Source organism: Xyrauchen texanus, chromosome 6, assembly GCF_025860055.1.
Source record: "Xyrauchen texanus isolate HMW12.3.18 chromosome 6, RBS_HiC_50CHRs, whole genome shotgun sequence".
Lineage (NCBI taxonomy): Eukaryota > Metazoa > Chordata > Actinopteri > Cypriniformes > Catostomidae > Xyrauchen > Xyrauchen texanus.
Window position 1 is genome coordinate 42707157 of NC_068281.1, and position 27832 is coordinate 42734988.

Sequence of the window (27832 nt, forward strand, 5' to 3'; positions counted from 1 at the left end):
GCATGTTTTTTCCTTTACACACTCCTAGTTTCAGTGATTTTCACTATGCATAATGAATGGTTGCCTTTTTGTTTGTAATTACACTAATATGTACACCCATACTTAACTCATCAAATAACAGATACTTTTTAAAACGTGTATTGCCAGGACATTTTTCATATTCTACATTTCCTTGGTGTGCTAATCCTGTTGAGGCATTTTTTTTTATGGTTCAAGTTGGTTATCTTTCTTACATAGATTCTTCCTCACGATAAACTATAAATTCCTGAAGGGGAACACGAACAGGCGGATTGACCAGCTCCTTTGCCTGCTTTGTGGAGACATCCACAAATATTACTGGTAAATGTTTATTGTAATATTTACTGTTATCTTCAAAATCCATGAAGTTTTCTTCTAATCCACTTAATATTTTTTTTTTATATATTATCAATTATTTCCTGCTACTTACTGAGAGCAATTTCCATTTCTAATGACTGATTGTGTAATTTTCAGTTACATGGATGAGCTTGCAGAAAGTGGACGAATCAAGGGAGACAATGCTGATGACTTCTCTAATGCTGTCAAGTCTATGATTGAGAATGGGCTAGATTCAAAATGTAAAATGAATGAAAAGGGAACCTGTTTTATTCCACCAGATACAAGCACTCAGTCTCACACAGTTGATTTGGTCATGGTCAAATGTGACTGCAGAAGATCCAGAAGCGGTTCTCTGTGCAAACATATAGTTTTCTCGAGAATAGCTGCACAGCGACAAGGACTAGATATTCAAGATATCAGGTCTGCTCTTGCTAGAACAATCACTGATAGTCACTCGTATATCTCAGATGATGAAAACCTCAAGGTCTTTCACAGTGATGGGAGTGTAGGGACTGTAAATCACAAAAGTCCAAACTTCTGTACATGCAATGCAAATAGTCATAATGAAAAATGTGTCTGTAACTTGGTTCACAACATCCTCTACCTTCCACGGACACCTTGTGAGTTAATCTCCAATCATCCATATTGCTAGAAAACACCCAACAGAAAGACAAAAGCTGAACTCCAGGCAATGTTAACAGACCTTATTGAATGGAGCCAATCAGACAAGTACCTTGAAAACAGGGAGCTATACAAGATTGTAGAGAAGGCACACAAACTGTTTTTTTCAAACTTCAGTATTCTGTCAAGAAAAAGAAAAATAACTGTACTGCATGCCTATCGTGAACAGGTAAAAAAGGCAAAACTTGTACTCACTACGAACTACATTTGTAAACGAAAAAACAGAAGGCAAAAATAAAAACTGAAGTTGCAACACATTTGACCGAATTTGATAAACTTTGAAGGACCATGAAATTATTTGTCATGTCTTTGTTTATTTTTCTTGTACTGCTAAACAGTGTACATCAACAAAAAACAAGCATTTAAACAATGAAAATATAAAATAAAGTGGGGGAAACCTTACTCATCTGTGGAGTCTTTTGATTTCAGTGTTCTCATTTTCTCTTTAAGACATGCATCAATTAATGAAAAAGTGCCTTTTATAACAGCAGGCCCAAGACCATGTGTTGCCAGGTCAAATGTTTCCCAATTAGCCTCTAAAGCATTCTTTACAGCTTTCAAGGTCTTCCTGCAATTGAAAATACCAAAATCGGTTTATTTTCCAGTTCAACTGATCATTGAATCATTCAGTTAATGTCAAGTGTATTAGACAATTGTTACTAAATTACCTGCAGTCTTCTGTTTTGGCCATGGCTGCATGGACATTTCCCTCTTCCAACAAGGCTTGACCCACTCTTTTCTGGGGGATGAATTTAGCTGCTAGGTACATTATGTCACCAGCCAGATCACTGCATTCATCTAAAATATAGTAATTATACATAACACAATTATTTGTAATAATGTCCAACTTACGAGCAGTACAAATAAATAACAAAGAAAGATGAATTGTGCAGATACACTCACCATCCACTTTATTAAGAACACCTACACATTCATGCAGTTAGCTAAATAGCCAATCATGTGGCAGAAGCATAATGTAAAACAACAACATGCTTATACAGGCCAAGAGCTTCAGTTAATCTTCACATCAATCATCAGAATGAACAAAAAAAATTTGATCTCTCTGACTTTAACTGTGGAATGGTTGTTGGTGCCAGATGGGCTGGTTTGAGTATTTCAGAAACTGCTGATCACCTGGGAATTTCCACACACAAAAGTCTGAGTTAACATAGATTGGTGCAAAAAAAACTAAAACCATTGAGTAAGTGACAATTCTGTGGGTGGAAATGCATTGTTCATAAGAGAGATCAGAGGAGAATGGCCAGATTGGTTTGAGCTCCTTAGAAAGATATAGTAACTCAATTAAGCACTTTTTACAGTCACACCTTTGTTACAGCAAAGAATCTCAGCATGCACAATATATTGAACCTTGAGGTGGATGGGCTACAACTGCAGAAGACCACATCAGGTTCCACTCCTGAGAAACAAGAATGTGAATCTGAGGCTATCATGGGCACAGGCTCACAGAAACTGGACAGTTGAAGATTAGAAAAAAATGATCACCTTTTCCAGTCTTCAACTGTCCAGTTTAGGTGAGTCTGTGCCCATGATAGCCTCCGATTAATATTCTTGGCTGCTGCTGTAGACCATCCACCTCAAGGTTCAATGTTTTGTGCATGCTTAGATGCTTTTCTGCTCACCACGGTTGTAAACAGTGATCATTTGAGTTACTGTATGCTTCCTGGCAGCTTGAACCAATCTGATAATTTGCCTCTGACCTCTCTTACCAACAAAGTGTTTCCACCCACAGAACCTTCGCCCACTCAATGTTTATCCCCCCACACCATTCTGTGTTGTGCGTGAAATTCTAAGGAGATCAGCAGTTTCTGAAATACTCAAATCAGCCCATCTGGCACCAAAAACCATGCCATGGTTAGTCACAGAATTTTTATTTTTTTCCCCATTCTGATGATTGATTTGAACATTAAAGCTCTTGACCTGTATCTGCATGATTTTATGCTGGGTGCTGCTGCCACATGATTGACAGATTGGATAACTCCATGAATGAGGTTTACAGGTGTTCTATGGAATCAATTCCATGCCACATATATTTGCAAAAATATAAAGTATTGCAAAATAAAATAAAGTTTTGCAAAAGAAAAAAAGTATTGAGCAAACAAAATTATTTTTTTAAAACAAAAATTAAGTATCACAAACGTAAAATAAAGTATCGAGAGAAAAAAAGAAAGTTTTGCAAACAAAAATAAAGAATTGCAAAATATAAATAAAATATAGCAAATACCAAGATATAATTAATTGCAAAAATCAATGACTGTTGTAAAATAATCTAAAGATCTTTTATCCTTTTTTATCTCTGCAACAGATTTTTAGGCAGCAATGATTTTGCCACACATCTTTTTCTTTGCAATGCTCCTTTTAATCTGCATTTCCATCACATGTGAGCTCGTGATACCGTTTTGCCTTTGCGCTTCACTTTTCTGTGCATTTCACTTTATGGCACTGTTTTGACGTGGGGGTGGAGTCAGGGGATTGGGGCGTGTAGAACGGGCTCAGAGATGCCTCTCTGGAAGTTACGTCATTAGCTTGAGACACGGATCAAACATCATGGCTGAGCACAGGCATGCAGGTGGATCTCAGGTATATAAAGTTGATTGTTTCCTTTTATTTAATTAGCATTAAATGTGCTTTAATAGCGTTTGCTTCAGATAAAGAAGTTAGAGATCAGTTAAAGCGGTGGATTTATTAGCCATACTCGCTAACATAGCCAGCATCTGCAGTTTTTTCTCTCTCAATTGATTGGACTATTGATTGATTCTTATGTTTATTTTATAGATTATAATTGTCTATACCATAGTATGTTGTCTTCTAAAAAATGTAAACTCCATATTTAGATGTAACATTATCACTGTTAAAGGAGACAATAAATAGATGACAAATAAAAAGTTAAACGATCGTAACAAACGTGCGTGTGTTCTGTCTTTAAAAATAAAGTTTTGAAATATAAAATGTTCACATCCCCTATATTCTTAACCCTGCGTTATACAGCTATGTGGCATGGGGCGTGGTCGTGTGTCGGTCTGCGGGAGAGAGAGAGCGGTAAGGCTTGTCACCTGGTTTGTAATTATCTCTAACACCTGTGTCTTGTTGTAGTGATACGGAGAAAGACATTTAAAGGGACGTCGAGAGGGAGGGAGAGAGAGAGTGGATCCAGAAAGCTCCACAGACTGAGTGTGATATTGTTTTGTTTATGTTTACATTTCTACGGCGGTGACCGTCGTATGTTCGTGAAAGAAATTAAAGTGCTGATTTCAAACCTGCTTCGCTGTCTCCTGACTCCTCCATTGCTCAACGAACCTGTTCACAAGCTACTGAAGTTCTTACAATGCTCACAGTAAATGTACGTGTATCTAGGTCATCTCATGTAATGATTTGCCATGTCACATTTAGCAGAGAGAATATGTAGATGTCGTGACGAATCTTATTAGTGTTCTGACTCAAAGCTTCGGTCATATTCAGGCAGCTCAGGGTCAGCAGCAACAACAACAACCGCTTTCTCCTGCTGTTTCTCTGCCTCGAGTATACTCAGCAGGATATAACCAGGTTATCAGCACCTACTCTTAAGAATCAATCTGTTAAATTTGTTTTGCTTTTGCACAATTAACATTATAAGTGATGTTCTTTTATTGTTTGTAGATCGTTTCCTGGGATGCTTATTTGTTATGATCGTTTAACTTTTTATTTGTAGTCTATTTATTGTCTCCTTTAACAGTGATAATGTTACATCTAAATATGGAGTTTACATTTTTTTTTAGAAGACAACATACTATGGTATAGACAATTATAATCTATAAAATAAACATAAGAATCAATCAATAGTCCAATCAATTGAGAGAGAAAAAACTGCAGATGCTGGCTATGTTAGCGAGTATGGCTAATAAATCCACCGCTTTAACTGATCTCTAACTTCTTTATCTGAAGCAAACGCTATTAAAGCACATTTAATGCTAATTAAATAAAAGGAAACAATCAACTTTATATACCTGAGATCCACCTGCATGCCTGTGCTCAGCCATGATGTTTGATCCGTGTCTCAAGCTAATGAGATAACTTCCAGGGAGGCATCACTGAGCCCGTTGTACACGCCCCAATCCCCTGACTCCACCCCCACGTCAAAACAGTGCCATAAAGTGAAATGCACAGAAAAGTGAAGCGCAAAGGCAAACCGGTATCACGAGCTCACATGTGATGGAAATGCAGATTAAAAGGAGCATTGCAAAGAAAAAGATGTGTGGCAAAATCATTGCTGCCTAAAAATCTGTTGCAGAGATAAAAAAGGATAAAAGATCTTTAGATTATTTTACAACAGTCATTGATTTTTGCAATTAATTATATCTTGGTTTTTGCTATATTTTATTTATATTTTGCAATTCTTTATTTTTGTTTGCAAAACTTTCTTTTTTTCTCTCGATACTTTATTTTACGTTTGTGATACTTAATTTTTGTTTTAAAAAAAATAATTTTGTTTGCTCAATACTTTTTTTATTTTGCAAAACTTTATATTTTTGCAAATATATGTGGCATGGAATTGATCCCATAGTGTTCCTATTAAAGTGGGTGGTGAGTGTATATTATACTCCAAAACTGGTTGTGAAACAACATAGCACTAAGTTGAGGGGCTATTAACACAATGGATAGACCTACTTTGGTATAACACCCCATAGTGGCAAGACAACTTGTCTATGATTATATATTCTTTTTATTTATACATTGTATTATTATACATTTACTGTTACAATTATTGTAACAGTAAAATGTTCAACTTTTATCATTCAAAACCACAAAACAAGTATACTGGTGTCAGTATTCCCTTTAAAGTTACTACTACTCCATTATTACCTTCACAAAGTTTGGAGCACTGTGAAGTTAGCTTTGTGCGCTTTGAGGGCTTCACCTCCAACTCTGCCAACCTCCCTGTAATTTTGTTTTTTTGTCCCTTGGCCTTCCGTAGATAAGCCACTACAGTGTTCGCAGAGTAGCTCTCCGGTGGAGAGCATCTCCTCCGTAGTTCATCTGACGTGACCAGGTATCTGAAATATCAATGTGTTATATCAGTACATTATAATGATTTGAAAAGGCTGATGTGCTTTATAAATGGCATATTATAATCTTAAATTTTTTTACATGCATAGGAAGAGAGAAGAATGATTTGAACCATGGCCAAAAACCCATTCCATGAAATACTGTCTTTACCTCTTTGCTTGGTTAAAGTCTGAAACTTTTAAAACACTTTCCACCAGGAATCCCCCTGGAAGGGTGGAAAAAAACGAATAGTAACAGTACCAATGGGAAAGGCATAGCATGCATTTAGATTAAAATTAATTACTATTGCTCAAGACTGTTCAATGCATTTTGCTCTCCTTAGACTCATCAAAAGCATCATGAAATGTCTTCATCCTGATTTCCTTTATGTGACAGGGCGGAGGGCGGGGAAGGGTCATGAGTTCACACACCCGGCCCCTTATCAGGCTAATCAAGCCTCCGAGAGGGATAAAGGCCGACTGCAGGTAGTGGTGCGATGAGAGAGAGCGTTTGCGGGCAGATGTCCGTCACATGTGTGTGTTTGTGTCTTTTGTTTAGTTCTTAAAAATAAAATATTTATACTGTCAAGCCAGTTCTCACCTCCTCCTTTCCATTAATACCTTTACACTTTATTACTGCAAATTGAATACAGTGTATATTATCAGTGTCAACTGGTTCTTTACTAGACAAACAAATCACACTGATCAGTCTTAACATTGAAACCACTGACAGGTGAATAACATTGACTATCTCTTTACAACAGCTAACATCTTTTGCAAAAACCTTCCAGAAATGAAAGCTGTTAGAGAGCAGCTGCAAAGGGCAAAATATCTCAATATTAACACCCTTGATTTCAGATGGAAAGTTACATGTAAGATAAGGTCTCCACAAACTTTTAAGCAAGTTAGTGTATTTGTCCAAGATCCTACTTAAAACTTTACTGATCATCTTGGCTGTGTCCTGAGCTGCTTTCTCCCTTAATTCCTGCATTGTTCTTAGTACTTTGTCTTACACTGACATTTCCTCTATCTTGTCCCTCAATTCCGGTGTTGTTTTGGTTACTTTCTCCAGAGCCGTCTTGTCCCTCAATTCCAGTGATGTTTCGGTTACTTTCTCCTAAGCTGTCGTGTCCCTCAATTCCCATGTTTCGGTTACCTTCTCCTGAGCCGTCTTGTCCCTCACTTCCAGTGTTGTTTCGGTTACCTTCTCCTGAGCCGTCTTGTCCCTCACTTCCAGTGTTGTTTCGGTTACCTTCTCCTGAGCCGTCTTGTCCCTCACTTCCAGTGTTGTTTCGGTTACCTTCTCCTGAGCCGTCTTGTCCCTCACTTCCGGTGTTGTTTCGGTTACTTTCTCCTGAGCAGTCTTGTCCCTCACTTCCGGTGTTGTTTCGGTTACTTTCTCCTGAGCTGTCTTGTCCCTCAATTCCCAAAATATTTCCTTATATTATATTCCTTATATTTCCTAGTTTTAAATCACTGTTTGCGTGACTGAAGACAAAAATGTTATACGTGTTATATGTGAAAACATCGTGACACAGATGATATGTTATAAGTGAGGACAAACCTGTGCTAATTAACATACATAGTGGTTGGTCTTGGCTATGCATCATAATAATTAATAGTGTGCCTACTACAACAGTTGTTATTCGAAAACATTAGCATTACCTTATAGAGAACATTGGCACAAATCTTAAAGCATCGAATATTAAGATAAAATACGCTCTCCTGTCCAATGAGCAGAAGTATTACTCTACACCACTAATCCTAACAACTGGGATGAATACAGCAATGTTTTCCTGCCCCAAGAGCAGCAGAATTACCCTACTCCAGTAACACTAACCACGGGGAATAGTAATGCCTACAGCGCCGTTTTCCTGCCCCAAGCGCCGTTTTCCTGTACAGCAGTATTACCCCACACCAGTAATACTAACCACTGGGATTAATACAGCGCAGTTTTCCTGCCCCAGGATCAGCAGCATCAACCTACACCAGTAGTATGAACCACTGGGATTAATACAGCGCAGTTTTCCTGCCCCAGGATCAGAAGCATCAACCTACACCAGTAGTATGAACCACTGGGATTAATACAGCACAGTTTTCTGAAGATTAACGTTTTGGAATGGCCCAGCCAGAGCACAGACCTGAATCCAATTGAGCATCTGTGGGTTGATCTGAAGAGGGCTGTGCACAGGAGATGTCCTCGCAATCTGACAGATTTGGAGCGCTTTTCCAAAGAAGAGTGGGCAAATATTGCCACGTCAAGAAGTGCCATGCTAATAGACTCTTACCCAAAAAGACTGAGTGCTGTAATAAAATCAAAAGGTGCTTCAACAAAGTATTAGTTTAAGGGTGTGCACACTTATGCAACCAGGTTAGTGTGAGTTTTGTTTTTTTCCCCTCAAAGATTTCGGTTTGTTTTTCAATTGAATTGTTCATGTTATAGGTCACATTAAAAGGTGGAAAAAGTTCTGACATGATTTATCTTTGTCTCATTCTTTTACATCACAAGAACCTGGCATTTTAACAGGGGTGTGTAGACTTTTTATATCCAATGTATGTTGCCAATTACAGTTCTGTACAGGCGTCGGAACAGCCATCCACGCAGCATATCTTCGCTTGTGTGCGCAACGGAGGAATTTATGGCGCTGTTTTGACTCCTTTACACAATTTATTAGCTCTTCGTTTGTTCTCAGCTGGTAAATTATATTTTCCGTCAGAAAATAAAAGCTGTTGGTCCGGACCAAGAGGACCGAACTACAAGTGTGAACACCCTTAGTACTTACTGATTTGAGGCTTTCCATCGACAGCGTATACACCCATTTACATGGAGCTTTCAGTGAAAAAAATTATTACTTTCAATAAACAGACCATTTAGCCATTGGTATCTTATTTTATAACACTGTATATTAGAAACCAAGAAAAAGCACATTTGTGAATGACAGCATCGAGATCATAGCATGAGGCCTTTTTTATACAAATTAGAAAAAGCTTGATGAGACCACAAAAGCCCAACCCTTCGACTGAACTTTTTTTTTCCAAACTCAAAATGGAAGTTTTTAAGGGAAGTAACCATTATCTCAGCAGGGAGCTGAGTCAGTCAAGGGATTAACAAATGACAGCTGCCACTCCCTCCAATAGGCTACGTGCACAAGCGTAGTGACAGACTTCCGCTGAAGATGAAGACAGGAAGTAAACCGGAAGCAGATATGCCGACTTCCGCTATTGTCAGAAGTCGGCATATCTGCTTCCGGTTTACTTCCTGTCTTCATCCGCATCCGCTATAAACAAACAAGATGAGTGCTGCTGTTGTACGATAAAAACAGATATAATGTGCGTGACACATCTAAGTTTCTAAGAACTGTAGGTGGATCTAAGGAGCACTGCTGTGTGCCACTTTGCTCTGCTTCAAGTCGATATAACACCCCTTTGAGCTTCCACTGCTTCTCGAAGGACACCAACCTTCGAGCGCAGTGGCTACACAAAATAAGTAGGGCACGATTTTCGGTGACCACCCATACCAAGGTATGCAGCCGACATTTCCACGAGAATGAAATCCACACTACTGCTAAGGGTAGACGGGTTTTAGCAGTAGGCAGTGTTCCATCGTTATTTGAGTGGAATAACTACAATAAGGTGGTACGGGCCGGTGTTTGGGAGCGCCGATCTCGACCACCAAGTCCAGAACCTGATCCGCCGGGGCCTGATGAAGACAACGATCAACCAGTCATGGTCCAGATGGTCGTGGACCACGAGTACGGGGCCAGTCGTACTGTATGTGTGGACCGGGAGCGGTATGAAGATGCGTTGAGGGAAATCGAGGCGCTGAGGGAGCAGCTCCAAACATTTCATCTTCATCACTCCTTTGGACTTAAACGGTTTGCTTCGTCGCCTTAAGACATCAGATTTTACACCAGGTAAGATAGTTGTAATATCAACATCTTCTCATAACTGTTTACTGAATGACTGACTGACAAAGTAATTATTTTTTCTCTGTCTTCTTAATCATATTCTTGAGCACTTCTGACAACAAATTTTTAATTGTAATACTGTATTTTAGATTCTCCTTATATGAGCATCTGATGGCGTTCTGGAACCTGATTGAGGCAGCAACAGCAAAAATTGTTACGTTCACCAGGGCAAAGAAAACCTATGCTACTACCACAACAAATGAAAGCCCTTTAACCAGACCAATCTGTCTCTGTGTGTCTCTCTCTCCCTCTCTGGTTTTAAACCGACACTCTAATAAGGGTATAATGATAACCTCATTTCACGATTCAATACATATGAGATACTGAACTCACAATACAATATTATTACAATACTCCAAAACATATGGAAAGAGGTTAACAAAAATGTACTGTTGATTAAAATGCTAAATTTAGTATTACATTGGGGTGGAAATGAACAGGCTTGGACTTGGTGCTGATAACCCAATGCACAGGAAAATAGAGACATCAGAATAACAATATTCATGATTCTGAAGCCGATACAAACATTTGGCATTATAAGGACCCTCAAATATTCCGCCATTACATTATATTCAACATTATATATAGTTTACTGTAGGACTGACAGTAAAACTCTGTAAACTGGATTTTTTTATCACTGTAATTTTCATTTTGGGTGAACTATACACAAAACAGATATTCACTATCCACGATACATATGGTTTCATTTTTGTATTGCGATATATTGGTATACCCCTACTCATTAAACATCTCCCCCCAGAAACTGCTGCCGATAGATGAGCTCTTCCTCACATACCTGTCCACTGGCTGTACCCAGAGAGAGTTGGGCCATAGATTCAACATCCACAGAGCAACAGTAAGCCGAATCATTGTGACCTGGGCCAACTTCCTCTACAGCTTACTGGGCTCGGTCTGTATATGGATGTCTCCTGCAGCTGTGAAGGCCAGTCTTCCACACGACTTTGATGGCAGCTACAGCGACACACAAGTAGTGCTTGATTGTACAGAACTACGGTGTCAAACACCTTCATCCCTTCTCCTTCAGAGTGAAGTTTTTTCCAACTACAAGTCCCACTGCACCTTTAAGGCTATGGTTGTTGGCATGTCCCCTCACGGAGCCCTGACTTTTGTGTCAGCACTCTTTGAGGGTTCCATGAGTGACAGGGAGGTATTTCGTCAGTCAGGGATTACATCACTCTTAACACCTGACATGGCCATAATGGTGGACAAGGGATTCTTGGTGGATGATGTACCTGGGCCTGTTCATCATCCTGCCTTCCTCTCCAAGAGGGCCCAAATGTCAGAGGTGGATGTTCTGAAGTCATTTGCATTTTACAGTTGTCAAAGAAGAAGTTGTAGTGCCAGAGACGTCTGCCTTCTCTTGAGTACAATGGTAATAAATGACTGGTCTTTTTCTTGGGGTGCTCAGTGTTAAAATACTTTTATTGTGCTTAATCATAAAAACATCTTTCATTTTCACATTTAATGGTAACACAGAACATAAAACATTTCATTGGAAACATTACTAACACCTACTCTTGAAGCATTAGACATTTCAGTATGTAGACATAGTAATAAAACCGGTCTACTTTTTCTCTGATTGCATCCAAAACATCACTGTCTCTGTAAACTCTTTGGATGAGTATGTCTTCCTCGGCTGAAACTACAAAATCACACCAATCCATTCCCGTAATTAGCATCTGCCCCTGTACTTGCCAGTAATAAGCATGGTTTTTTTTAGCTCCAATTTGCCTGACTCCATTTTCAGATATGGGCAGTCAATGTAGCTTTTAACATTCAGCCATTTCATCTCAATCAGCCCAAACGGACATGGCTCTGAAGGGTCAAAGATTATCCCGTCTGGAGACGCCCCCAGCCAAGGAGCATCAGTGTGAATGACCAAACCACAGGGGTAGTGCTTGACCCTTTTTATTTGACAATATTCCCAGATAGCATCTGCCTCTAATTAGAGCCCCCTCTTCATAGCCGCCGTCTGACGGGTCCCTTGCAGTATCCGGTTAGCCAGACCTTCTTCAGTCTTCTCTCGAATCTGGCAGATCTCTCTGAATCGTGAGGCAGTTAGTCTATGACTCCTTAGCTGATGCCATTCATTACATGAACTTTGGTCTCTAGTAGCACATTCATATTGGTGTGCCATGTCCCAGGTGACCTCCAGACTCCTATGGTGTAGCTGTTGTGGTTCACTGCAGACAAACATACAACTGGATGGCTGGAGGCGGTAATTCTGAAGAGGCACACATGGTTGTGGTGAGGCAGCATGGAAGGACAGGTTTTGCTTTGCTATTGCAGGTAGGACAAGGGACTACTGGCTTGAACCTTGCCCAGGGCAGAGTCGACCAGGGGAATTTCACAGCTGATGCTCAAGCTGCAGATCATTGGTGCTTCAGCTTTAGAGAAACCTTTATAAACCTCTGTCACCTGGGAAGTAACAATATATTGATTATCAATACACTAAATATAATAGTAATATAATATAACCACAATTATCATACCAGTAACTTTCCCTGTAATTTCTATCCACAGTATGTTATGCATGGCATACAAGTTCATAATGAAGGACCCTTATGAGAACAATTCAATTTCATTTTTTTTCTTTGAAGCAGAATATTTGTTTGTTAAAGGGGAGGAAAAAGAAAATAATGAAATATTGGTATACAGATTTTGGTTGATATATCACACTGTACAGTGAAATTTGCTATTGTTAAATCCCTACTCACCTGAAGGACAGATAGATCAGGCAAATCTCCAGTCAGGCCTTTGTAGAGTGTGCTCCTTTGTAGAACATAAAACTTTCATGAGTGGGAAGTGTGGCATATCCACAGGTATTTTAATTAAAAAATGCAACATATTGTAAAATCTACAATTTTCAGCCTTTACCTTACACTCTCGGTTGTTGCTCTAAACTTTGGTCTTTCAGTACCACCTGCATAAGTAAAATGTCATACTTATTTATATAGCTTGTTCACTGTTTAATCATTTGTTTAGGACATAATCTTTTTTTTTACTACTCTATATAAACAGACCAAATTAGATTGGATTAGATTATGTTGCATAATATGACAACTGCATTAGATCAAAATCTCTATTTGTTTATTTGAAACATGATCACCTAATACTTATACCACAAGATTGCATCTTAAACGAATGACTGAGTTGAAAACTTGAATGCATTTTACCTGCCAATTTTAGCAACTCTTTTCATTACCTACTCATTTAAGAGTTATTATAAACATGAATTACCTTTGCTAAATCCCCAGAAACACCGGGCTATTAAAGTAACAAGCCTATAACTGCCCTCTTATCAATTCTAGCTTCACCATACACTCAAACTATGAGGTTTCTCTGCTGTCCTCATGGACCTGTAGCACAATGCCCTGACAGTGACTTCACCTGTGCCCTGATCTTTATTAGAAACTGAGAGGAGAGCAAGTTAATATAACTGATATTACAATTAACACAAAAATTAACAAGCTTCTATACTAACGTTACATTAAAAATGAACACGTCGTGAACTAGCTTAGCCACTATCTGCCGGCACACCACATTAGATTAAAATACTTACCCTTGTAGTTGTGCAGATAACTCGATATGTAGAGTTTAAAGCCCTTGTCCCTCTTGCTTGTCGGAGAAGGGGACCAGGAATCAACAATGCGATGAACATGGCTGATGCCAATTAGGTATTATAATAAAATTATTTCTGCAGTACAGTTAGTACCGAGCACCGAATGTGTCCAATACAAGCATGCAATATGACTGACACATGATATCTTTAAAATGCTCATAGGCTTACTTTTAATGCATACTCTGTTACAATGACATGTACTTGTGTGATTTATTAAACTGCTGAAGGCTGCAATCTTAGCGTGGATGAGCTGCGTACTTTAAATGAATGTATAAATCTGACCGCTCATACTCTGGAAAATCCACAGATATTGAGAATAATTCACGTTGTTTGAGATGATAAGAGCACTAAACCACTGTGAACCATGCAACATGTCCAGTATACATTTATTTAAATTACAGCATTTATATAGCATTTAAATGACAGAGTTGACCGACATGCTTAACAGTATTTAAAATTTGAAACATAACATTTCAAAATTACCACATACACAAACATCAGTAATCTAAAATACAAACACTCCAAAACTGTGTCCTAGATTTCATCTGTAAGACTTCAAGGCCAGTGTAAACAGGTGAGATTTCAGAAGTGACTTAAAAGTCTTCAGTGATCACACTGGGCAGTGTTGTGAACTGTTTATCTGGAAAAGTGAAGCTTACGGCAAAATAAAAACATCATAATAAAAGCATGATTCAAAATAAAAGCTTGATCCTTGAAATTGAAGTAATTAAATGAATAAAATATATTACAACTGTATAGTAAAATGTTATATTCTCTGTAAAAACAAATTATCACAAGCAAAACAGCTGTTGAATAAAAGTTTGAAAGTTACATTTTCACTTATTAAAACATTTAAAAATGTATATGAGACAATTTTGATCATTACATTAAAACATGGTGCATTTATTTGGTCAAAAGACCAAAAGACATTTAAGCGTGCTTACAGTATTATGCGCTTTTGCATGGAGTTACTATCAGCAAAGTAAACTTATAGACGGTGGGCCGAGGGCCCGTATCTGCTTTACTTTTCGAAATGGATGATCCCCATGGAGGGAGAACCTGAATTTGTAAAGTTGGGAAGGTTGTTTTATTCTCAACGATATGAAAAGTGTTGCCACTCCCATTTATTGCACATTTTCCCCCGAAATCATAATGCACGACCGTAAAAATGCAGGCAAACGCGGTTGCTTATTATATCAGTCGAGCCAATAGCGTGGCAAGATACTGACATAGGATTATTATTAACCAATCAGATGTAGCTTATTTAGAACAGCTGTTACACGGATGATTCAGCTGTCAGACACGAGCAGCATCTGCGGCGGCAGCACAGTGACTATCTCGTTAGTGTCGTTTTAAGTAGGGTAGTTTCAGCTGGCTAACTAGCAGTAGCTAGCATCATGCGATTACATATTTGATTTGGTGTAAAGTTTAAATACTTAATTCTAACGGTAACACTTCGTCCAACTCACATAGGCTACAGCTCCACTGTACGTCCGCGGATAATTACCTCCGACTGATTTGCAAATGTTCGCCAAAACCTCAAGGTAAACATGAACCTCTTGATGGTTAAGACATTTAATTACCAGTTACATCTGACATAACATTAAAGGGTCAGCAAGCAGCCAATATTATAACTGGAGAGCTAAGAGCTCAAGAAGAACGGCATGTAATAGAAATAAGATTATACTATCAAAGAACATAGGCCATCAAACAGAGCAGAGTTATAATGTACATAAACATCGTACAGATTTACTTCTGCAGGAGTAGCCAACACACAAACACACACACCCCTCCCCACATGTGTATTTACAAAACCACATGTGTCCTAGTCATCTTCAAGTGACTTATTGTCACAGTTTACACACTGACAGAGGTTTGTACATGGCAGCTCATGCAGTTTACATGTGCATCTACCCTCAACACAATTTGTTTTTTTACATGAGCAGTGCACAAGTTCCAGTATGGCCTCTGGAGCTGGCGGAAGTGTCATCCAGTCCACTTCGTAGAAATCTCCTACCATCTTCCAGCCATGATTTACAGGAGGAGGAATGTCTGGCATGCACTCAAGACTCCTCCTGTGTACTGCAGCCTGATAGCTTGCCCGCTGGATGTGTTTATGCAAGGAGTCTTTGTTTGGAGGCAAGTCTCTCTCAGAACATTTACCTGATTTGAACAGTTTAGCCCTCGCAATATTGACATCTTGGCAGTCCTTCTGGTCATATAGGTCACACGTGTAAGCTTCCAGAGCCTCACATAGTTCTGGTGATGGGGTGAAACTTGTTCCTAGCTCTCTAAACATAGTGATGTATTCTGTTTTTGAGCTTAGTTTTTTGTATGCTTTTGCTTTCCCAACCTTATGTAGAGCGCTCACAGTGTCACATCCAGAAAAGGCATGCAGACCTACAAGGGCATCACATTTGTCTTCGCCAAGATGGGCATGTAGCTTGGTAATGTCAGTAATGTTTGTGTCTCTCCCCTTGGCAGTATGGAAATGGAGGTGGCCATCAATGTGGCTACAGAAAGCTAGAGCCAGCACAAAGACATCGGTGTCTGGGCTCTTGATTACCAGGTCACGGCTGTGTTTGGCTGCATGGACCGCGTGCAGTATCATTCTGGTGTCTGCCTCCTCTTGACTTGTCTCTAGGTCTTTGAGTTCCAGTATCTCAAGGTCAGTATAGCTCACATTCATCTTAATTGCGTGACACTTGCTTCCATGAGCAACAATGATGGTTATATTGTCAATTATGTTCTTTGCAGATGAGCTCCAATGTTGGAAGAAATACTCCAGTAAGTTTTCTTTATTTTGGCCACATGCCAGGAATTTTTTCCACTGCTTTGGGGTTTTTTGGTCATCTCCATATATTTTGATTTTTTGGTAGCCCTGTTCTGTGAGCCAACTACGCTCAGCATTTTTGATGCTCAGGTCGCTGTATGTGTCGCATACAAAATGAAGCTCTGTTGACTTGGTTGCCTTAGCTGAGTGAACTAATGTCCTCAGTACATGATCCGCATACAACCCAAATGTTGGCTGTGGCTTTAGTTGTTGCACCAGAGCCATAGCATCCCAAATCCAAACTGAGCCATCAGGAATGTCACTCACTGTTGCAGGCGGGTTGATCTCATCGAGCAAGATGTGCATCAGCTTAGCTTTGTTGGTTTTGACCAGAGACCCATCAAAGTTGGAAATTGACTGTGGAAAAGGACCCAAACTGTAAGTGAGCATTTCATCGATGTTAATTTGCCTAACACTGCCCACAACAATTAGCCTTGCAAACAAGTTGCGATGTGATGTTAGGGTGATTTCTTTTCCTCTAATTTTTGTGACTGTACTTTGGCCAGTGTCTTTGAATGTTTTCATTTTCATTTTCTTTATAGGGTCATGGAATGATGCTTCGCCATTGACGATCCTTTTTTCACAGAATTCAGTGAGTGCCATTACACCTCTTTGTTTAGCCCCTAGTAAATCTGTGGCAACATTTTCTGATGCCTGTTGGCCAGAAGAGATGTGACAAAGAGACTGTCCATCCAGCAATGGGTCAAAAGGATTAACCATATTTTGGATAGTGGCCACAATGTTCATCACATCAGCTTGATCTCTCTGCATTCGGGTGTTGTCTAGCTCGGAGTTAAGATGTCCTACCGGGCACTTTCCTGCCATTGTTTTGCATTCAAAAGTGATTGCTGCCCGCTCATGTTGTGTTAGGGTCCAGCGATGAACTGCACCCTTGTTCAGAGAGAACCCACTGATGCCTCCCTTTGTCTCTGAGTCACGATTGGCTGTTTGCTCAATGACTTGATCACATGCAGTGCCGGCGAAACCATGATTTTGATGTCTTTGTGCCACAAAGTCACCTGAAAGAAGCTGCTGGTGTGCTGAAGGGTGTGTGTCTTCCAGGTTGGTCATTTCAGCCCAATATGCCGTCAAATACCTGGCATAATTTACTTTGTCACAGGCAAAAAACCAGGGCAGCATACTTTGCACAGTGGACAAATGAAGAGCCCAGTTCCCCTCTCTTGTTGCCCTGATGAAAAGAAGCAAATCTTCCATCATGTCAAGGTATGTGCTCCAAAATGCGAATGTGTGGTTACAGTTATTTTTCACCACAAATTCTTCATAACCTTGCAGTAATTGCTGAAATGTGTCTGATGTTAGCATGACCTTGAACTCTTCACAGGGAAAACAATCCTGCATATCTGTTGTTACTTTTAAAGCAGCTGCATTTTGTTCTTGTGTCAGTGTGTCCAAGTATGCCCACCAGCGCAGTTTCTGGAGTGCTTCCATCAGGAGTTTGTGAGCCCGTATGCTCCTGTTGTAGTGATGGCCGGAGATCACTCCATCAATTGAGCCTGCTGCCACCAGGTCAGACTCGATCAAGATGTCCTGAAAGCCAGCATCACCATACAACTTTCCTATGCATGAAAGATATGCCATTGCTGTGTGGAACTCTCCCATCCTCACTACAATTCTCTCAGAGTAAGAATTTGTTTGCCAACGGATCTCTTGGGCCTTGGCATATATGGCTTGATCCATAACTAAAACAACTTTTTGTTTCAAGCTGTCAGCAACGGCAATGGAGCGGCTCAGGATGGTGTGGACCGTGTTGAGATCAGTCGGGCTGGCGTCAATCACTGGCAGGTAGCCAACATATGTAGATGGCAGGACTGTGTCTTCCTTTAACATGATATTAAACCCTGTCCATCCAGGAAGGATTTTGCCCTGGGCCTCAGGTACTTTCAGTAAAAAGAATGCAGCATCAATTCTTCTACCGGTAGTTTGGGCATATCTGTATTGGTCCTGCTGGAGATCTATCTTCAATGCAAAATTCTGTGGACCAGACCGCTTTCCTCTTGTGTAGGTTGAAAGATTCAGTGGAGGAGGATGAACAGACTGTTCTTGTGTTCTCTGTCTGGGTAATGTGTCTGGTAAGGATGCTGTATAACTGTTTATGGCCCTCTGAATTATTATACCATTGATGTTATGTGTTGTCCCTTTACCTGAAAGAGTTTCCTCTCCAAAGTCATTATTATCCCAGACAAGAGTCACAGGCACTTCAGCATTGATGTTTTCAGGGATGTATATTTCTCCTCTCTCCATTTGTAGGTGAGCAAGGGCAGTATCATGCTCAAGGACCTGGGAATTGGATGAGCAGTGACCCAGACCATTTAACAACCCTATAAGCTGTGCAGAGCCAGTCATATGCCGAACTGCCATTGCAGGTGAGCACTATTTTGGCATGAGCCACCGTCCTCTGGTTGCCAAGGTAATAATGTCCTGACAAGTGGACACTATCTTTCTGCTGTCCTCTGAAGTGACATCAACACGTTCATCTGATGGTTGTAATGACATTCCTGATGTCCATGCAATAAAGTTAAAAAGTTGGTGAGGCACTACACTCAGGGCATTTTCCAGTGTGAGGTCACCTGCTGTGGGAGGCCATGGAAGCTTTGGTGATCTTTTTGATGTCTTTTGTAAGATTTCTTTGAGTATCATTGCTGCATGATATAACGCCCGAGAATCATTTGTGTTGATGGTGGCATTTTCAATAGCTTCTTGACTTGTCATTTCTCCTTCACTTTCTTCAGATGAGGAGGAAGCAGAGGAGACAGCAACTTCATGCACAATCTTGTCAGCTGACAGATTGTCCACATATACAAGATAGGTTGTGGATGCCTTCAGGAATTTCAAGAAGGGATGAGACTTTTGAAGTCTTGCCTTAAGTGAATGTGCCTTATAAGCTGCAATGTTCACTCCCTCTGTTTCTTCCACAGTTTTTTTGAATAGCAAATTCAGCTTTGACAGTCGAAGCACTTTGCGGTGTTTTAAAAGCCTCTCCTCAATGACTGTTTTGCAGAAGTGCTTGTATCCATTTTCATATATGTTTGTTTCTGTTCTCTCATTTTTTTGTGTGGTCAGGTACCGGGTATAATCTCGATAGCAGGTGAAGTGATACCGTGCTTCACTAGCCACCAAGTCCCTGTCTTGGATATGGAGAAGGAGAGACTCATCCCTTCTCCCTTCAGCGGCGAGAAGCAGTTTCCCAGCATGGAGTGTTTCACACTGTGTTAGTTTTTCTTTTACCCTTTTCCTGCTGTGTGTCTGAACCTTGTACTTCTCATGTTTGCAAATAATGCATTGTACTGGAAGCAGGTGTTGGGCCTGCTTGGAAGTGTAGAGATCACGGGCATTAGACCTCAGAGCCCGTGTTTTTACTGGAGTTGCCTCACCATCCTCTGCCTCTACCACAAAAAAAAGTGCAAAACAATAGATTGAGGTTCTGCACCCTTCCCCACATCACTGATTAAAGAAAAATGGTTTATAACTTTCAGCAGGGGAAAACTCATGCTCCATATATTGGTTTCACCTGTTCCCTTAACATGGTTAATAAACCAGTTTCACAGTGTTCAGGTGTCTGGCCTTGTTGATGTTAATAATGCCATAATTGGAAGGGTACATTTTTGCAGGATGTTTTTATTATATTACTGTTAATACACTGTATATAACTATATTATTTGTACTATTATACTGTTACTGCTACTACACTGCACATAACTGTTTGTGTCTGGTCATACTGCATATCCATTTCTATTATGATCATTTATGTAATTTCTATTACTGTAAAACATACTACTTTCTTAAATGTATACTACTGTCTACACTGTACCGAATGTCTTAAACTGCACCACCCATCTATACAATATAATACTGCACTGTATGTCTTTTACTGCACCTCCTGTCTATACAATACAATACCAAACTTCATTTGCAGTTTCTTCAACTAATACTGCCTTCTCTCTTCTCCTTTGTGCTCGTTCTATCTTCGTGATATTTGTGAAATGGCTGTAGCACTCCCTGTGGTAGCCAATGTTAGCTGGTTTGACTAACTGGTTTGTAGGTTCCTGGCTTTGTAACTTGTATGCCTGTACTGCCTCTTCTGCTATAAGACTTTCTCTGCATTCAAGGTCTTTCCACAGAAACACTGATTTAATACATTTCTCCCAACTTATGTCTGTGAAGGGAACGGTGGGTCCATTTCCCTCACATATATGCATGCAGCACTTCATGTTTTTGCCATTTCTTCCACAGTAAAAATGTGCGGGAAAAAGAGTATTGTCTGGCTCGTTTTTATCATAGACATAATAAATACATAGACGCCCAATTGCCCGCTGGAGCGTACGTCAAAGGTGCCGCCACATTGCATAGGGCAACTTTCCCATAACTTTCATACCGGGAATTGAGAAAAATGTGTTTCGTGTGCTGCTTGGGGCTGTACAAATCGCCACACAATTGAAAACAGGTCTCGAGGAATTACCTTTCACAAGCAAGACTGAACATTTGTTTCTGGTTGTATTTGGCCATTATACAATTAGTAAATAATTCGAAATTTCAAAATACTACTGTTATTGTGTCACGAAACGTAGTTTTTCAGTCGACAATGTAGTTGTCTCAAGCTCAAATCTATGGTTTATTCATAAAGATAGAGCCTATTTAAAATTTTGATCTGACGTTTTCGGAGTGAGAGATCCAGGCGCTCAGCGCTCATGTACCCCACCTGGAACAGCCTTACCTCGGCTAGTGCTTCTGACGTTTGCCGCTGGCTCTGATGTCTAGTGGTTAAACATGAGATATAATTCATCTTGTGTATATCTAACGGGTGATCTTTGGTCTCATTAATCTATAATTTGTTCCTTGGCAAATCGTTTTGGCTGAGGGCAAAGTGAAGTTTCATAACTTTATATTTAGGCTATTTTAACGTTGTATCCTGCTGTAGATGTCTATGGTTTTTATGATGTTGTGTTTCCAAGCAATACCATGGATCAAATGTGTGAAATCAGAATGGTATATTTATTAAAGATTATGAAATGACAGGACATCGTATGACAAAAGATGGTTACATAAAATAAAAACAGTGAAAACGCATAACGTTACCTCTACATTCACATTTTGTGTCAAACTGAATATGTAGCATAAGTGGGCAAAATGAGTTAACAAGTTCAAATCTTTCGTGGACTAAAATAACTTCTCGAAAAGATGTGCACAGACAGCAACTTCATATCAGCGCGCCAGTGTGTTGACAAACGTGTCACCAACACCAACACTTTCCCACGCACGCTATTGGATGAAGGCAACAAATACGTCATGCATGTCGGACCCCACACGTAGCCGCCTGCTCTATTCGCCGGGAAAATAACCTGGAGAAAGTTACCGATATTATTAGAGGTCGACAGATTAATCGGCCGATTTTTTGCATTTTTTACATAATCGGCATCGGCCAATATCCACGCATATCAAGCCGATTATCAGGCAGGCGCATCTGTGGGCAGCCTAGTGTTGTTGTGGAACACGTGTTCGACACATGCTGCCCCTAGAGTCATTTTCCAGCAGAGTGAGCTGACCTCATCCAGTGCCTAAGGAAGGAGCTAAGTTCCTTGGAGAAAACAGAAAGGGTTAAATTTGTATAACTTCTTTAGATTTAATTAAAAACTTTTTATATGTTACTGCCAATTTCAAGAAAAAACGTGACAAACGCGGTAGTTGACATGACGTTCGGCTACTTTGCATATTGATAGCGTAGTTGAAGTTGCATTATCACAGCAGAAGGGTTGCTATCATGTCACAATAAGCAAGCAAGAATTTTGCAATTACAGACCGTGAATCTGAGACTTTTATTTGTTCTGTTTGTGTGTCTTATATTTGAGAGGGTTGTCACTCAATGCAGATAAATAAGTAATAAAAATATACCAACGCAGTATAGGCTAGTGAAGTACTGGCTTTGGTAAGCTCGGACGTTATCGGTTCTGCTGTCAGTACTGGAGAAATTAAGAAAATACATTCTTTATTGCTATAAAGAGAAAGTTATTTTATCTCGCCAGCCATTTCTATGTATAATAATATGAAACCATTCGTCTGTGATGCAATTTAGCTATTCGCAGTGAGAGAGAGAGAGAGAGAGAGAGAGAGAACTCGCTCACGCGGTGCCACAGCGAGCACAACACGAGCCCTGCTAAATGAGTGACAGAACTAAACATTCAGACATAGCCTGGTTTAGATCTGTGATTATTAGTCTGATTTTATTTGAGATTTTGCCTTCCAAAGATTATAAAAAGAATATTTATACATAAGCCGCATTCTGTCTAGCACAACTTCCTTCCGTTCACAGCGGTGCACTGACATTTCTCCCTAAAACTCAAACTTAACGTCAGAATCAGCACGATCGGTGATTGTTGTAAAATGCTACTGTTGCTAAATTGCGGGACGCGTTTAATAATAAAAAGAGCGCAAGAGAGACCGTTCCCAAGGCGACGCACGCTCGAAACACATCGCAAAGAGACAAGCAAAGTATAGGCTACTTTGGGTTTCATGTGCTTGCGTCTAAACGATCAAATATACACAAAAATATGTCAAAACGACCGGCTTGGAGATTCACTAAAACACAGTTTATGTCTTAAATGGACGTAGTTATGGAAATAGTTGGGGAGAAAATATGCTGCATCAGGAGCCTATTAGATCTGAACTTCGGTCTTAAAGGGAAGCTGTCTATTAAACATGTGACGATTGAGCCATTACTGCGAATCAAACAACAAAAGGCAAAGACAAAATCACTTACAGCTCTTAAATGAATAACTTCTGCATTAATAAGCATTAATCTATCTATGATAAACTATGCAGTGTTATTTTACAATTGATTACTTTATTAGATTTCTTTTTAGACCACACCTGAACAGTAATGTTAGTAGACCTTCCTGAAATTAAATCACTGTGCCTATATAACGTTTATATTTGTGTAATTATATATATATATATTAGTGTTGTCAAAAATATCGATATTTCGATAAATATCGATACTGAAATATCTGAACGGTACCAATACTAATTTCCCTAAGTATCGATACTAGCCGAGCTGTCACTTTCACTTCTCTCCAAAGGCGCGTTGACAAACACCACACACACTCGCACTCCTCTCATTCGCTCTGGTTAAATAGCAAAAGTGAAGTGAATGTAAAGATAGCGAGTGCATCGCGGCGCTCAGCGACCAGTTTTGTTTGATAAAGAACACAGCAGGAGTGCTATCTGGAAATATTTTTGATATGAAGCCAGACATCCCAAGTCTCCCGGAAGTTCCGGAGTCTCCCGCATATTGATAGCTTCTCCCTGATGCCCGCAATTTAGTTCAAATCTCCCGGAATCTATAGCGCACATGCGAGACAGAACATACTGCACGCATAACATAGATAGCGCGCACACAACATACATAAGCGTGCACGGCAGAGAGGGAGAGAGCGAGAGACCTTATGAAAGCTAGTCAACCCCAACCCCCCTTGACGTTTAAGTATCTTTTGTTGACATTGAGATTGGATTTGATTTGACTTGGAAATACAAAAGATTGCACTTTTATTTACTTGCACTTTATTGGTTTTTGAATGTATGGCAATCTGAGAGGCTTTTGAACAAGTGCAATACCTCAGGACATTTTGTTCATGTAAAATATACCTCATTGTCATGTTCTAGACAGTTCTACCCTCTTAATATTGTGGCAGTTTTTTTCTCTGTGGTATCGAAAATGGTATCGAATATCGATATTTTTCAAGGTATCGTATCGAAGCTAGAAATTCTAGTATCGTGACAACACTAATATATATATATATAACAAAAAGAACCGTTAAGAATACCGTTAAAGTACCGGATCGATAAACAGTATCGGTAAGATTGTAATACCATTAAAACCTTAACGATACCCATCCCTAGTTATGCCTGTGCTTCTCTTGGATGCTCTGAATATTGGATTACGTGTCTGGATTGCCCCTTAATTAAAGCTGCATTTGGATCTCAACCTTCGTGTCTCGGAGCAGTTCGTAACACCTGCTTTGTTTATTTAATATATTTGTTATACATCATTTATACAATATGTTTTTACATTATACATTTTTAATTTAAGTGTACAAGTGCAGATCGGTCAAGTGTTCAATAAATGTGTTTGTTGAGAAATGTTGTCTATCTTAAGTAATTATTTGTGTTACATTTTATATTTCAAATAAAAGGTTCAAATAAGAGGTTAAAAACAAGCACATATCGGCCAAAATAAATCGGCAGCATTAATCGGCCATCGGCCGACCCGGATTTCAAAAGATCGGCATCGGCCTGAAAAAAACAACATCGGTCGACCTCTAGATATTATAGTAATGTGCAAAGTATGTGAGTGTCCACAATTTGTTTTTGCTTTGTTGAGAAGTGTAGTGGTTATAAAAAAACTGGGTTATCCATCCCCACAGATCGTCTGAAAACACGAAATCTCCCCTCAGCTCACCGTCTATTAAGAGAAGTTACGTCTCATTTGATCATCTTTACTGAAAGCAAGGTTTGAGTACAAATTCACCACTTTTGACTATAAATTTCAATCAATTTTAGAATCAAACCAAATCAGCTACTGTGAGTAACGCTCCTGTGCTGCGCAGAGACGACAGTATAAGGACAGTATTCAAGTCTTATTTCTTTGGAATGACATGAAGATGAGCAAATGACATTTTTGGGTGAACAACCCCCTTTCCTGCTCCTCAGCAGTGATTAAATATATAAAGAATGTGCACTAACCTCTTTGTTCCTCAGTATCTTCATTCTTCAGACTGAATGTTTCTGAAATCATGATGTCTTCACTCTCCTCTTTAATCTCTTCTTTAACAAACTCTTCTTTAACAAACTCCATCTTCAGTAGCACGTCAAGCAGATTTCATTCTAAGAGAGAGCAGAAAGTTAATACGATTTGTTGGGGGTACCATTATAAGAATCACATAAAAAAATTATATGAACCTATGAAGGGCTCAGTCTATGCAATGCATCCTAAATGTTCGCCCTGACCGAGAACACATTTGGGTGACTTTAAGCATTATTGGTACTCACATTCTTCAGTTTTTAATTGAACTTCAGCAGTGGATTATGATGTCAAACGAATCCACAAGAACATAAAAACACCCCTTATGCCCCCTCCTCTTCATTCTTGCAGCAGATATGTTGACCACTATGATTAGCCTGAGTAAAGAAATCGGATGTGTTTGGAAAACCTATAGCAATTAGTCAATTAGCAGATGACACTATATTTCGTCAAGACATACAGCAGATCCCACAAGCTCTTTAGTTTTTTGCTACAGCATCTGGTCTTCCTAATCAACCATATTGTCCCAGTTGTTAGGCAGGGTAGTCACATGGGGTAACCTCCTCGTGGTCGCAAAAATGTGGTTCGCTCTCGGTGGGGAATTGTGCATGGATGCCGCAGAGAACAGCATGAAGCCTCCACTTGCCCATATCTCAATGGTAATGCACTCAACAAGCCACGTGATAAGATGCGCAGGTTGATGGTCTCAGACTCGGAGGCAACTGAGATAAATATGTTCAATTTTATTTGGAAGAACAAAATTCTGATCTGATGTAGGAAATCTGATGTAGTAAAACCTTACGACAAAAGGAGGGTTAAATGGAGTTTGAAAACATGAAAGCAAAATTAAACTTTAAAAAAAGAATATTCTGGGTTCAATACACGTTAAGCTCAATTGACAATACTTGTGGCATAATGTTGATTTACACAAAAATTAAAAGACTCCTCAAACCTTTTCTTTAAAATAAATAAATCTGAATTATAGTAACACTAACAATGGGGGCAAATTCGTAAACATTAAAATAGTCACCGTTTCAAAAGTACACAAAACGTAAACTATATGCATGTAAACATGATTTTAATGTGATAAAGTCACTTACTAAACTTTTCTGTGTAAAGTTATATCCAATTTTACACCTTCATTACCATGACGACGTAATGTCAACAAACCCTAAAATGACTGTAAAAACATCCATTTAAACAACTTCAGTGCTCAAATATTACACCAGTTTTAACCGAAGAATTAATGGAATTGCTTTTATTAAATTATGAGCTTTGTTGCACCATAGACTATTTTCCTTGGTAATGTTTAGAGCATAAAAACACACTATAACACACATAAGAACACATATGAAAAACAGCCGAATATTAGTTTGCACAAACATCTGAAATATCGCCACGTGCACAAACAATTCTGATGCACGTGCACACGTGAAAATAAAACACTCACCAATTTCATTAGAAGCACCGTATTGTTTTGTTTGCCCAGATTTCTTACTGGTACCTCCACAATCAGGCAGAATCCAAATGAAAATGTGTTTAACAATGTTTCTTAATTTGCTTTCTAAAATTAAGCACGTAAACCTCCATATGCAGGACAAGAGAAGATAATTCACAAAAGTCTCCCAACAGCACACAGAGAACGAGCAGACGCAGCGCAGCGCTTTATTGGTTAACGGCCGCTGACTCCTTAGCAGCATTACCGCCACCTACTGTACAGGATAAACGCAAAGCCCCTTTTTTTATTGTGTGGGTGTGTGTGTTTGTTTGGAAGCATACGTCCTCCGGAGGTCGCGTCCTAAAGAAGGCTGCTGAATACCGAGCTTCCCCCTTTAAACAAAACTCGTTTAAACAAGACGGCCTTCACAGGACGAACGGAAACGGAACGTAACATGGTTGCTATGACAGCACGCCACTCTTTAACAAGCGCGAGCACTTTGAGTGAGAAGGTAACAAAGTCCCTTTAGAAGGGAATGTATGAGGTACATTTTAGGAGAGTTATAAAGATGTAGAGATAAAAGAAAATCGATTTTTACAGGTGTTATTTTTGTCTAATAATTTAATTTTATGATTTATTCATATAATTATACATATTATATACTCTGCACCCATCAACTGAGGTACTTAAACTTGGGATTTAACACGTTTGAACATCATATTTACAGGCAAATTGTTGTTGTTTCTTTTAAACCTCTGCAGGACGCAGCCTTCCAAACGAGACACAGCCACAGCGTTTCCCAACCTTTTACGACTAAAAATACTACGAGACACCACTATCCCACATAGGCTAAACATAATCGATATTTTTCCTTTTCAAGAACTTGTCCATGTTTCCTTTAAAAAAAAACATCACGTGGCTACGTTGTGTGAGGTAACAGGTGACAAGAGCTCTAAATGGGTGATGAAAAACGACACATTTTCTTTTCTAATTTGTAGATTTGTTTTTGCAATGCCACAACAAATTACAGGGATGCAAACTCATGAGGGGCAAAAAAGGTA

At 39.4% G+C, this 27832-nt stretch overlaps 3 protein-coding genes across 8 annotated transcripts in view; all 3 read right to left on the reverse strand.

Annotated features, from left to right (window-relative positions):
* LOC127645727 (zinc finger protein 420-like) overlaps nucleotides 1-27832 on the reverse strand; it is a 451613-nt gene that overhangs the window by 403848 nt on the left and 19933 nt on the right. The window contains exon 4 of the mRNA XM_052129389.1: nucleotides 25276-25293. Within this exon, the coding sequence (XP_051985349.1) occupies nucleotides 25276-25293 (18 nt within the window). The remainder of the gene's footprint in view (nucleotides 1-25275; nucleotides 25294-27832) is intronic.
* The window catches only part of LOC127644814 (gastrula zinc finger protein xLCGF3.1-like), a 126455-nt gene that overhangs the window by 92405 nt on the left and 6218 nt on the right, over nucleotides 1-27832 (reverse strand). The gene's annotated exons all lie outside the window — the stretch shown is intronic.
* LOC127644826 (transcription factor aptf-4-like) lies at nucleotides 1347-9113 on the reverse strand. Of its 5 annotated transcripts, none has more exons than XM_052128228.1 (5): nucleotides 7474-9113; nucleotides 6250-7329; nucleotides 5896-6086; nucleotides 1707-1836; nucleotides 1347-1606 (listed from the first exon to the last, which is right to left on the reverse strand). In XM_052128228.1, the coding sequence occupies exons 2-5, from the start codon at nucleotides 6357-6359 to the stop codon at nucleotides 1438-1440; spliced, it is 600 nt and encodes a 199-aa protein (XP_051984188.1). In that variant the 5' UTR covers nucleotides 6360-7329; nucleotides 7474-9113; the 3' UTR covers nucleotides 1347-1437. The 5 variants fall into 5 exon arrangements, with proteins under 5 accessions (XP_051984188.1, XP_051984186.1, XP_051984189.1 ...); XM_052128226.1 differs by having other exon boundaries at nucleotides 6250-7377; XM_052128229.1 differs by having other exon boundaries at nucleotides 6250-7233; nucleotides 7330-9113.